At 38.9% G+C, this 12235-nt stretch overlaps 1 protein-coding gene across 1 annotated transcript; it reads left to right on the forward strand.

Moving 5' to 3' along the window:
• The first annotated feature begins 1862 nt into the window (after positions 1 to 1862).
• LOC149815076 (beta-glucuronosyltransferase GlcAT14B-like) lies at positions 1863 to 11227 on the forward strand. Its single transcript, XM_089988857.1, has 4 exons — positions 1863 to 2607; positions 2992 to 3067; positions 3235 to 3350; positions 10658 to 11227. The coding sequence occupies exons 1-4, from the start codon at positions 1998 to 2000 to the stop codon at positions 11170 to 11172; spliced, it is 1317 nt and encodes a 438-aa protein (XP_089844983.1). The 5' UTR covers positions 1863 to 1997; the 3' UTR covers positions 11173 to 11227.
• The last annotated feature ends 1008 nt before the right edge of the window (positions 11228 to 12235 follow it).

Consider the following 12235-nt stretch of genomic DNA (forward strand, 5'->3'; position numbering starts at 1 on the left):
GGGGTCTTCGTGGGATGAAGCAATGGATGGTGAAGATGTCAAATCACTTAAAGTGATTGGACGGATCATCTAATCTGTCTAAAGTCCTGATTGATTGTGACAGCTTAGAAAAAGTCTTTCCCATGTATCGACCAACGTTTGGTCTCTCTCAGGGCTCATTTGTTTCAAGCCCTTTTCTTTGCATGAAAAGGTGTCACTGTCACACCTACATATCTTTGCGCAAACGCCAAAAAAAATTCCATAGAAAAAGTCACCACTAGCCCAAGTGGGCTCCAACATTTTCTCACTTATTTCATTTGAAAATGCCTTCACACCTTCATGTGGAAGGGTTTTCAACGAAGGGCTGAGGTGGTAGGATTGTGCTTTTTCCAGTGAAAGGGCATTCCCTTCCACCATAATGAAACCCTCAGCCTTTAAGCTTTGTTTGGTAGATAGCAGCTGTCATAAGAGTTAGGGATTTGGGTTTAAATTTGGTTAAACTACTATCAAGATGGTTGTTTGGGAAAATGAGGTTTATGAAAATGGGAGAGGATAGGAGAGATGATCTTTGTTTGTGTTTGTATTCAAAATATGATTTGCTAGACCCAAGGGGGTTGGCCAAGTGGGGTGAGGTCTTGGCCGCTAGACGGGTGATCAATGTTCAATTCCCATAGGCGTCACCCGCTCTGCACAAGCAAACCCCAAGCATAGGATAGGCCCCGGGGGGTCGGGGTCGGGGTCGGGGTCTTAGCCTTGGAGTTTTATGCCACCGGCATGACAACCGTAGGTATAGCAGGTTGACACAATACAATCAGGTCTTCCTACCGGGTGTGGTTTTTTTTGAATTATAAATCCCAAAAAAATTGATTTGCTAACCACCACCTTGTAGTTGCTAATGACTTCCATTTTTCCAAATCCACAAACTCTCTCTAATTACTAGCTCCTAATTAAAAACCCTAAGGTGAACCGGTGAGATTAATTATTTTAAATTTGATCATGGCGATCTCACATTTAACTCCTTGCTTTTATAATTTATGTTTCAAATGCACGCTTGATTTTGAAATCATGCAACTGACCTTTGTTTAGTCAAACCAAGCAACTAAAAAATCCTAATTGTTGATTTGTTTAACACAAGAACATAATATGGCATAAGATGATTTATTTTTATAAACAAAATAAAAATGTCATTTTACATCTCGATGGGTTTGAAAATTAAGAAAGCAGTGCAGTTAATGTCACAACCTAAATCGTTGGATGGGTACTTTTTTAAATTACTCATATTTTGAAAAAAAAAAAACTCAAATATTAGATTAGTTCTTGAATGAATGACCGTAATCTGTACCCATTAAATCAGGCTCCATGTGTACAATTTATTACGATAAATTCAAAATCTCCACAATATTTGTGACATGGGTCTAGATCCTTCCCTCAGAACAACAGGCAGGTGTATCTGAACCCTAGCAAGTGAAATACTTTTCTGCTGTTCTAAATCATTATTAATAAGAAATTCCCCATAAGAATATTTGAGGCAATTGGTGCCTAGTTTAAAATTCATACAAAAATGTAGCTTATTGACTATTAATTTGAGTCATCGTTATACTATATAGTCAGATAAAATAAATATTCAAATCAAGATTGCCACTAATTAAACCACTGTCCACATTAGGAATGCTCAAAATCCGATCCAATCACCGACTTAAATAATTCGTCTGAGCAAACAAGACCAAGATTTGCGTCCAAAAGAATTCAATGAAGAACAAGAATTGCATCAAATGTGACTTAAAAAATAAAATCATGGCCCTGTTGTCTTCTTTCTCTCTCTTCACTCTCTCTCTCTCTCTCTCTACGCCCCTCTTTCTCTCGCTACACCAGATTCCTTCTTCACCCACTAACCAACCACACACCATAATCTTTCTCTCGTTTAACCAATCTCTGTAATCTGTACCCCCCCAAAACCCATTCTCCTCTCTTTCTCTCTCACCCCACAAAAGGAAAAAGTTAGAGAGAGAGAGAGAGAGATGAAAAATCTTGTGCTGTTGCATTTGAGAGTGATGTACATGGAGAAGAAATGGATACTCCTGTTGGGCATCGTCTCCTTCGTCTCCCTCCTCCTCCTCCTCGTCATGACCTCCGGCGTCGCCTCCTCGCTTCCGTTGTTTGGTACCCTAAATTCCGATAGCATGCCCGTTTTTGTGGAGTCGAAGCTCACGATCTCCATCCCCTCTTCTTCTTCTTCTTCTTCTTCTTCTTCTTCTCCTTCTTCTCTCTCTTCTAGTGGTGGTGTCCCCAGAATCGCGTATCTGATATCGGGGTCGACGGGGGATGGGGAGAGCCTGAGGAGGACGCTCGAAGCTCTCTACCATCCGATCAATGAGTACGTCGTTCACCTCGACCTCGAGGCATCGCTGGACGAGCGGCTGGAGCTCGCCCAATACGTGAAGAAGCACCCGCTTTACGCCAAGATCGGGAACGTTCACGTGGTGACGAAGGCGAATTTGGTGACCTACAGAGGACCCACCATGGTCGCAAACACCCTCCACGCCGCTGCCATCTTGCTCAAGAAGAGCGGAGATTGGGATTGGTTCATCAATCTCAGCGCTTCCGATTATCCCCTGATTACCCAAGATGGTATGCTCTCTCTCGCTCTCTTCCGTTTTTGTTCTTTATGGTTCCTGTTTAATTTTTAGCCCCACTCTGCATTGGCTGCCCATATCCTTAATTCTGGGAGATTTGGGTGTTTTTTTTCCTTTCATCTCTTTATGATTTTTTAGGTTTGTGGTGGAGTCTGTGAATTTGGTTATCTGCAGTTCTTTGATTTGGGGTTTCCTTTTCTCGACTTTTGTCTCTCAATTTTTTTTTTAAATCAAGGAGGACATTCTGTTATTTATGGATTTTCTATGTTGGGGTTTTGAGTTCTTTCGTTTGTGTTTCATGGTGAGCGGGGGATTTATTTGACTGTTTTCTGCTTTGCTTCATTTGGTGGGGTCGCCAATTTTGCTGTTTCTTGCGAAGATCTTCTTCATACGTTGTCAGATGTTCCGAGGCATTTGAATTTCATCGAGCACACGAGCGACATTGGTTGGAAAGAGTAAGTCCCCGTGTTCTTCTTCCTCCTCTTCTCAGTAGGATAGGTTAGTTTTGATCGAAAACAAGAACAGCACCCGTATTTGTTGGTTTATGTACATAATCCCCATTGCTCCTTATCTCTCTTTGTCTTTTTTGTTTCTCTGATTCACCATATTGTTCGGTTTGTAGATTCCAGAGAGCCAAGCCGATTATCATTGATCCAGGGCTCTACATGACACAGAAATCAGAGGTGTTTTGGGCATCGGAGAGGCGAAGCGTTCCAACTGCATTTAAGCTGTTCACAGGTGTTTGCTTTCTTCGTTCTCTCTTTTCTATTCATCTCTCAGTACTTTGCTAGTCTTTGGTGATTTCTAGTTCTTTGCTGTATTCAGTCTTCAGATTATGCTTTTGATTGTGATGGAAGTCATGTTCTAGAATAGAGAAAATTTAGAACATATTGTTATACAAAAGAGTTGCAAGTTGTATCGAAGAAAATACAATTTGGTGGAACTCTCTCACACAAAGCGTGTGAAGATGGACAAAGTGACCTGTAATAGCTTGTTTTCTAAGCTCACCAGGTTTTTGACCTTTCCTAGAGTGCCCTCATTCATCACCTCTAGGCCTTCCTAATTTAGGAAGAAACCCTCATTAATGAACAAAGCCTTTGTTTTGGCAACTGACCCCTGCAGCCCCTGCTTGATCACTGCGCTAGTTTTGCTTTAAAGCTTCCATATTTCTCAGCATGCTGCATCCTGTTTCCCCTGGTTTCCCCTATGTGGATTTGGACAAAGAATCTGATGGTTCACCAACAGAATAATCAGGTAGAGATACTATAATTCTCCTGATTATACAAAATCTGACTCCTACTCGTTGTTTATTATTGGTAGAACTCCCAAATTTAATAGGAAGGACGATGGAAGTTAACAATTTGTAATTCAGAGGATTCTCATGCTATTGATCCAGATTCTTCTAGGTCCATCTTGATGCAATTGAAAATTTAGAATTCGAGATCTGATTTCAACTGGAAAAATGCCTGGTTCCCTATTACATCGCTTAACTATGAGCTGCCCATCTGTATGGCTGAACATGCACCTGTGCACCTGCCTATAATTGGTGCACTGAACTGTTTCTCTTAGTGGTGTCTTTGTTTAGCTCTAGGGTGTGGCTGAACATGCACATGTGCATCTACCTATCATTTGTGCCCTGAAATGTTTCTCTCAGTGCTGCCTAGGCGTAGTCCACTATTTTTGTTAGTATCCCGTGGTTACACTGATGCCTATTGTTAGTTTGTAGGATCAATGCATTTCCTTGAAGGTGTATGCTAACCACAAGAGGCGTTTAAATTCTTTGATGGTCATTATTTTCTGGAAGAGAGGAAGAGAGAGTATTTCGTCCCTTCGCAGCGTATTTGGGGGATGCAGACACCGTGAATGTATTCACCTAACCTGCCGTTAGGTAAGAATACAAAATAAAATATACTTAATCAAGTGGTCGTTTGATGTGTCTAGTAGGGTTGCACTTCTGCAGCAGTATTCAATTGAGCAGTTCAAAAAATTGTCCAGCTGTGCAACAGGAGTTTCATGTTGTTTTTTGCTGGTTTAAAGTTGCTTTTGGTTGTAATATGGGTGACGATTCTACGCATCTTGGATGGCAGAATTCCTGTTTGCCCATCCAATCACGTGATTCTATGTAGATAGCAAGAACATGAGTGAAGTAGACAGGAAATGCTATTGGTTTTTGTTTGTGGTTTCTGAAATGATCTTTTCAGCAAGATAGTATATTAAACAGAGAAGGAAAAACCTTAGCTGTTGGGCTTGCAACATCTGATATGTACTTGTGGAACCTCTTTTGCTTTATTTAATTTTTGAATATCAGGCAGCAACATTGGTCCAAGCTTATTACCATAATTTATTTGTATCTTTTATTTTTCTAGTTATTATAGAAATCTTGGAGTGTATGATATCTCATGGTTCATATTTTTTTTTATCTTACATTAGTTGAGGACAACATAAATATATGAACAAGAGAGTGTTTTCTTTTTCATTGTTTTATTGCATGAAGGCTTTGTTTTCCCCTTTTTTCTGAGCCAAAGTAAAACTGGGACTTGCATGAATGGAATGAATGGCATTTAGGCTTGTTTTTAACCAGCTTAATTTCTATTTTTATAAAAAGTGTCTCAGTATATTAATTCATGGTCAAGAAAGGTCTCAGGTAAGGTGACCTGCTTGTGATTTTTTTTCCTTGGTATTCAAGATCTTTCTTGTGAGTAATTCTAATTCCCCCCTTCTATATGTATATAAGTTGTACCTTACTTTTATCTATGATATCTGAAAAGCTATTTTCTCCTTCATCATTCTTGCTTCTGCAACATGTGCATATGCTATATCCAATTTTTTTAGGGCGAGAAACTGAAAGCTTGTGACTGCTTGAGTTTTGCAACTTCTGTAGATCATTGGTACTCAAATCCATTGTATATCCCAAGTTTGCAGACACATTGGACTTCTGTCCAAATTAAGGCTGCCTTAAACTGCTTCTGCAAAACATTTTTCCATGTTTTGATTGGGGAAAGTTGTAGAGAGGGTGACCTCTACTACATGGACAGATTGATCATTCCCAAAAATACTTTTTGTTTAAATGTACAAAAATTAGATATTTTTTTATGGCATCAAAGACTAAGACATCCTAGCATTTATCCAATGTATCCCATTTAAGAAAATTTTGTAATGAAAAAATCCAATGTATTGATTGTATTCTTGGAAAGCCATTCCTTATCAAGAGAGAACTTTTTGGGGAGCTGCTCCTGTTACATCTAAAGGAGGATTTACTTATTATGTGATTTTTATGGATGATTATTCTCATTTTACTTCAATTTACTTTCTTAGACACAAATATGAAGTTTTTGAAACTTTGAAAACTTTTCATAACCTTGTTATAAATCTCTTTAAAACCAATATTTTTATATTTTGTTCTGTTTCAAGGGGAGAATATATGTCAAATGACTTTAAAATTTATTTGAAAAATCATGGCATTTTGCATTAAAGATCTTGTCCAAACACGCCTCAACCAAATGGTTTGGCAGAAAGGAAATACAGGCATATAGTAGAAACCACTAGAACCATGCTTATTTCTAAACATGTTCCAAAACATTTTTGGGCTAAAGATGCACTTACTTCGGTATACCTTATAAACAAACTTCCTTCAGCCAAACTTTAAAATATTTCTCCTTATGAGAAACTTTATAAAACTACCCCTGATTATTCAGAGTAAGAACCTTTGGATGTAAATGTTTTATTCTTATAAATAAAAATGACAAACTTTTTCCAAGAGCCATTCCTTATATTTTTCTTGGTTATGGAGAAAGCAAATAAGGATTTAGATGTTATGATTTTAAACATGATAAACTCTATATCTCAAGGAATGTTACTTTTATAGAGCAAAAAAGTTTTTTTGATTTAAATGTGCCTATCAAAGAAAATGATGATTACTCTTTTTTGGTATTATTTCCTAAATATAATGATGAAGTGTTAAATAACAATGATGTTGTTAATGATGAACCTCAAAACAATATCTCGTGTGGTGAGTCTTATAACATTGATGGTGGACCTTTAGTTATCCAGTATAAAAGAAGGAACTGGTGGACATCCCAATGTCTTAGTACAATATTTTAGCATAAAAAATCAAGAACAAAGCACTCTTAGGAAATCAGAAAGAACACAGGCCTCCAAATAGATTTGTATCCTATGATTTTTTCCTTAATGTAAAGCTTGTCTAGCTAAGATATTTTCTTACTTTGAACCCTCCTTATACAACTAGACCAAAAATTGTCCTGAATGGATGAGTGTTATGAATGATGAAATACGAGACTTAGAAAAGTCCAATACTTGGGATATAAAAAATCTTCTTTATGGAAAGAAGACAATAGGTTGTAGATAGGTGTTTAAAATTAAAACCAAGAGTGATGAAACTTTAGAAAGGCATAAGGATAGATTAGTGACCAAGGGATATTCTCAGGAGTATGACATAGATTATGATGAAATCTTTACTCCAGTACCTAGGATGACTTCTGTTAGAACCCTTACAATTGTAGCTACTATTAGACGTTGGCCTATTTATCAAATGAATGTCAAAAATGTCTTCTTTAATGGTGAATTGAAGAAAGAAGTTTATATGGATCTACCACCTCGATATGAGGTTCCTGTTGGAAAGATGCTTCACTTAAGGAAATCCCTTTATGATTTGAAACATGCACCTAAAGCTTGATATGATCGTTTTAGTTCTGTTATGGTTAAACTAGGTTTTACTTCTTGTTATAATAACACTGCTATGTTTATTAAGAGATCTGATGCTTGTATTGTTATCCTTCTTCTCTACGTTGATGACATGATTATCACGGGAGGAGACAAATAGGGAGTTAGTTTTATTAAAAATATTTAAAAACAAAGCTTTGAAATAACTGATTTAGGTTTTCTTAGATACTTTTTAGAGATTGAGGTTATATATTCTGCTCGTGGCTATTTTCTAGCTCAATCCAAGTTTTCTTTTGACATCATTTTCTTTTGACATCATAAACAAGTCTGAAATTACAAATGAGAAAAGGGATACCTCTAGACAATCCTACTCCTTACCACCAAATGATTGAGGCCCTCACATACTTGACCATCACCAGACCTGATATCTCACATGCAATCCATATAACCAGACAATTTCAATATTTCCCTACCACTGTGTACATGAGTGTCGTTGTGTGTATCATTAGATATTTATAAAATTTTGTTTCTAAAAGGATAGTTGTCTTCCTCCTCCCCACTCGAATTAATTGCTTACACGGATTCTGACTGAGGAGGAGATCTTAATGATAGACACACAACTAAAAGTTTTTGTGTGTTTGGAGGTGACTCATTGGTGGCTTGAAAATGCAATAAGCAGCAGAAGGTGTCGTTGTCGTCAACCGAAACTAAGTTCTGTGCCATGGTTACCACAACATCTGAAATCGTATGATCAAGAAGATTATTGGAAGACATAGGGGTGCATATGCAATCACCCTCAAAGTTATGTTGTGACAATAAGAGTGTCATTTACATAGCCGACAATAATACGTTTCATGAGCATACTAAACATATTGAGATAGATTGCCACTATGTTCGTGAAGAGTACCTAAAGAAGACCATCATCCTACTTTATGAAAACTCGGAATTTCAGTTGACCGGCTTCTTTACAAAAGCTCTTCCTTCTGTCCGATTTCATTTTTTGCTTGACAAACTTTTGATGATTACACCGTAAGTTTGAGGGGGAGTGTTAAAGTGTATATATATATATATATAATGTTGATGTAATAAATAATACCCATTAGGGGTATTTTTTGTTATTTTACTTGTTGTAATAGACTATGCCCATTAGGAGCACAACAATAATTTATTTCTAATTATTTCCTTTTTGTTTACTTAAATGTCCTTTAACTTAAGTCCTTGAAAGAGTCGTTGGGACCTCTCCAACGACTCTATTTGTAGCCGTTGGGAAGGGTCCGAAGGCCCTCTCCTTTGGCCTTTGTGTATATAAAGAGGTTGAACCCCTCTTCTTTGTAATGCTTGACTTAAGCAATTATCTCCAATAAAGATCTATATTTTTTACCTTTTGTTTCTTGCCCATTTCTGGGGTTCTGCTTGTGTGATTGTATTTGACCCATAAGTGGTCCTTCTCTATACACACTTTTGTGTGTTTGTAAAGCCCATAAGAAGCATTTTATTATTCTTTTATATTTCATTACACAGATAGCTGCTGGGTAGACTCCTAGCACGGAGAGTGATGAGAGGGGAAACCCACTAGAAGTTTAGAAGAAAATGAATAAGAAGGGCAAGTGAGAGAAAGAGAGGTAGTTGATGGAAGATTAAGAAGAATAGGGAAAGGAGGAAAAAGAAAAAGTGGGTTTGAGAGAGAGAGAGAAGAAAAACCTCTTACGATAGTATAGATTGCACCTCTTACCTTGTGGTTTAGAGCTGTAGGGTCCTCTTCTATCTTCAAGAACGATGATCCCACCTTTAATCTTGCAGATTTTACTCTCTTTAGCTTGAATGAGACATCCAAGGGTTGGTTTAGGTCCTCGCACAAAAATACCTTCCTATGGGCAAATGACTAGGGATGGCAATGGACTGGGGGAAAACAGGGCCCCGCCCCGTTTGGACTGGGGATGGAGGACATGAAACGGGGATGGAGGCGGGGATGAAGGTTAAAATCAAAACCCGTGCAGGGATAGAGGTGGGGATGAACTTGTGTTTTCCCCCGCCCTGCCCCGTCCCCAATCCACATTAGTAAAATAACTAAAATACCATTAGGGATGGCAGTGGACCGGGGAGAAATGGGGCCCCGCCTCGCCCCGTTTGGACCGGGGGTGGAGGTTAAAATCAAAACCCATGCAGGGATGGAGGGCGGAATTTTGAGACGGGGCGGGGGTGGAGACCTTGTCCCCCGCCTCCGCCCCGGTCCACTGCCATCCCTACAAATGACAATAGATTTATCAAAAAATTGACTTCTAGGCCTCTGATTTTGATTGAAATCATGCAAAAGATCCTCAAATTTTAAAGTGATTTGATGCAAAATGGGGAAGTTTTTTTTTATGTTTGAATGTGAAAATGGGTTCAAAATGACCCCTTTTGGCTTAAAAAACCACTGAAAATATGCCAAATGTGACTTTTCTGTCCATTTGGGGCTTCAGTGAACTTTCATGATACAGGTTGTATCATACGATACATTTTCATAAAGACTTGCATTGTATGGTATGGGTTGATACAGCCCAATAATCGATTTTAGATGATATATGACCTTGTATCTTGTCAGTTCAAGGCCTGATACTACAATGCTTCATATTGTATTACAATATGTTATGATTTTTACAACAATGTCTTGTATTCTGCTCTCTACTTTTGGTTGTCTAATAGTACTTCCTATTGCTTGGCCACAACAATACCTTGACCGATTCCAAGTCTAATAGAAGCAAGTCATACAACCAATTTAGCAGCAATAATGGAAGAATTCCCATGTTGTAGGAAGCACCCTCTTTAAATTGAGGTGAAGAAGCTGCAGTTTGTTGAAATCAATAAGTCCCTTCCATTATGGAATGTGGAAAACTTAGATGGTAGTGAGAGAAGGCACCAACAAGAGGGTGATTTGTCAGCTCCACTTGTCTGTAAGTAGCAGCTTGTGCACATCACCAAGTGCAGGGTCGGTGCGAGTTTGGTAGCTCTTTTGTACAGTGTATTGAATCACCGATCTCTACCCAATGTAAAAAGGACGGAACCTTGGTCCCGCAGCTCTGATAAGAAAAAAAAGAAGGGTGATTTGTCATCTGTCAATATGCATTGACAGATGGAGAAAAGTTGGTTATTGAACATAGATATTACTTTTATTTTTTCGATGTGCATGGAAAATAGATTATTGATGTTGAATGGAATTAATTATGAAATGCCTCTATGTTGAGATGAGCATCAGATTCTTTGGTAGCCAAGAATGTGAACTTTACTGACTTGTTTGGCTGGCTTTAATTTTTCTGATTGGATCTCAAATTTAGGACTTGTAGTGTTTGGAAATATGACTGACTGTGGGTTCTGTCATATATCAGGTTCTGCTTGGATGATGCTTTCTCGATCATTCATCGAGTTCTGCTTATGGGGATGGGACAATCTTCCACGAACAGTTCTCATGTATTATGCCAATTTCATATCCTCACCTGAGGGATATTTTCACACAGTCATCTGCAATACCCAGGAATTCTGCAATACCACTGTAAATCATGATCTGCATTTCATATCCTGGGACAATCCTCCGAAGCAGCACCCACACTTTCTTGGTATTGGTGATTTTCAGAGGATGACAGACAGTAATGCTCCATTTGCAAGAAAGTTTCTCAAAGATGATCCTGTACTTGAAAAGATCGACAAAGAACTCCTGGGACGTTCTGCTGGTGGTCTTGTCCCTGGTGGTTGGTGTGCTGGAGACACACACAACGGCAGTGATCCTTGTTCTGTTATTGGCGATACAACAGTACTTAGGCCAGGACCAGGTGCAGAGAGGCTGAAGAATATGATCACGAGCCTTCTTTCAGCGGAGGGTTTTTCCGAGATGCATTGCAAGTAAGCGTTACATGAGATGTGGGTTAGTGCAGTTCGACGCGTTGATGACCGGGCAAAAATTCTTGGATATTGCTTATACAGGCATGGAGACCTGTGAGATTGCAGGGACGGAGACTCCACGTTCAGCTATTGGCTGGGACTTCGTAAGTAGGTGGAGGCGGGTGGTGAATGGCCTTTCTGTAAAATTTTGGGGGGGATTGCTGCCATTGTCACCATTCTTTAGCTTCTCTTCCTGTATTATACTGCAGGGGTTCTGTGTCATATTTTACTATCTATAGGCATGCAGTTTTATCTCCGTCCAATGAGATCCATAAAAAATTTCACTATTTGATAACGATATCAAAATCTATTATTTGGCATGTTCTGCATTCAAGTTTTTTATGTGGGCTTTTGTCATTCCTGATCACTTTCAAATACCAATTACAAGCATCTTGTGCAAAGGGGGGGGATTAATTTCAGTAATGTGAATGTGAAGAGGATAGGTGGGTTCTTACAATATAAAATGGTAGCTCTGAATCTGCTTTTTTTTTTTTGGATAATTGAGGAAAAACCCCTTGCTTATCAAGTTCATTAATGTAAAGCCCCAGGCCCCAGCTTTGTCCTCATGGCAAAGGTCGCGCACCATGGGTTTCGAACTCACGACTCCTGTCAACTTGGTGATGCTCCTGAGTTGCTCTTAGCAGATGAGTAGAACTCTCGTGGACTATCTGCGGGATTTGTTTGGCAAATAATGTTTCTTTTGTCATCATAGTACTACCTTCCCTTTGATAAGGAAATATCCACCCTCATCACCAGTATGAGCATAGAGGTGAGATATGCATAGGAAGTAGCTAATCTGACTTGCTGCCTCACTGCATATGAAGCAGTACCTTTACCCAACAGGGGAGGTGCCTGGCAAAGTTGGCAGAGGATTAAGAAAAAAAAAAGGCAGGGGATAACTGAGTTAGCATGGCTAGGATTGTAAGCTCATGCTTGGCTTATGAAGAGCTCGTTTGACCTCGTAAAATAGGTTTGGCAAGTCAACCACAAACAACTGGTGTTCGGCTTGGCTCGGATGGTAAAAGCTC

Source organism: Nuphar pumila, chromosome 15 (assembly GCF_984573655.1).
Source record: "Nuphar pumila chromosome 15, dmNupPumi1.hap1.1, whole genome shotgun sequence".
NCBI lineage: Eukaryota > Viridiplantae > Streptophyta > Magnoliopsida > Nymphaeales > Nymphaeaceae > Nuphar > Nuphar pumila.

Excerpts from the sequence above, each read along its gene's own strand:
- LOC149815076 (XM_089988857.1), top strand. The coding sequence starts at position 1,998 with ATGAAAAATCTTGTGCTGTTGCATTTGAGAGTGATGTACATGGAGAAG. Across the intron at positions 2,608-2,991 it reads TCCCCTGATTACCCAAGATG|ATCTTCTTCATACGTTGTCA; the intron begins GTATGCTCTCTC and ends TTTCTTGCGAAG. Across the intron at positions 3,068-3,234 it reads AGCGACATTGGTTGGAAAGA|ATTCCAGAGAGCCAAGCCGA; the intron begins GTAAGTCCCCGT and ends TTCGGTTTGTAG.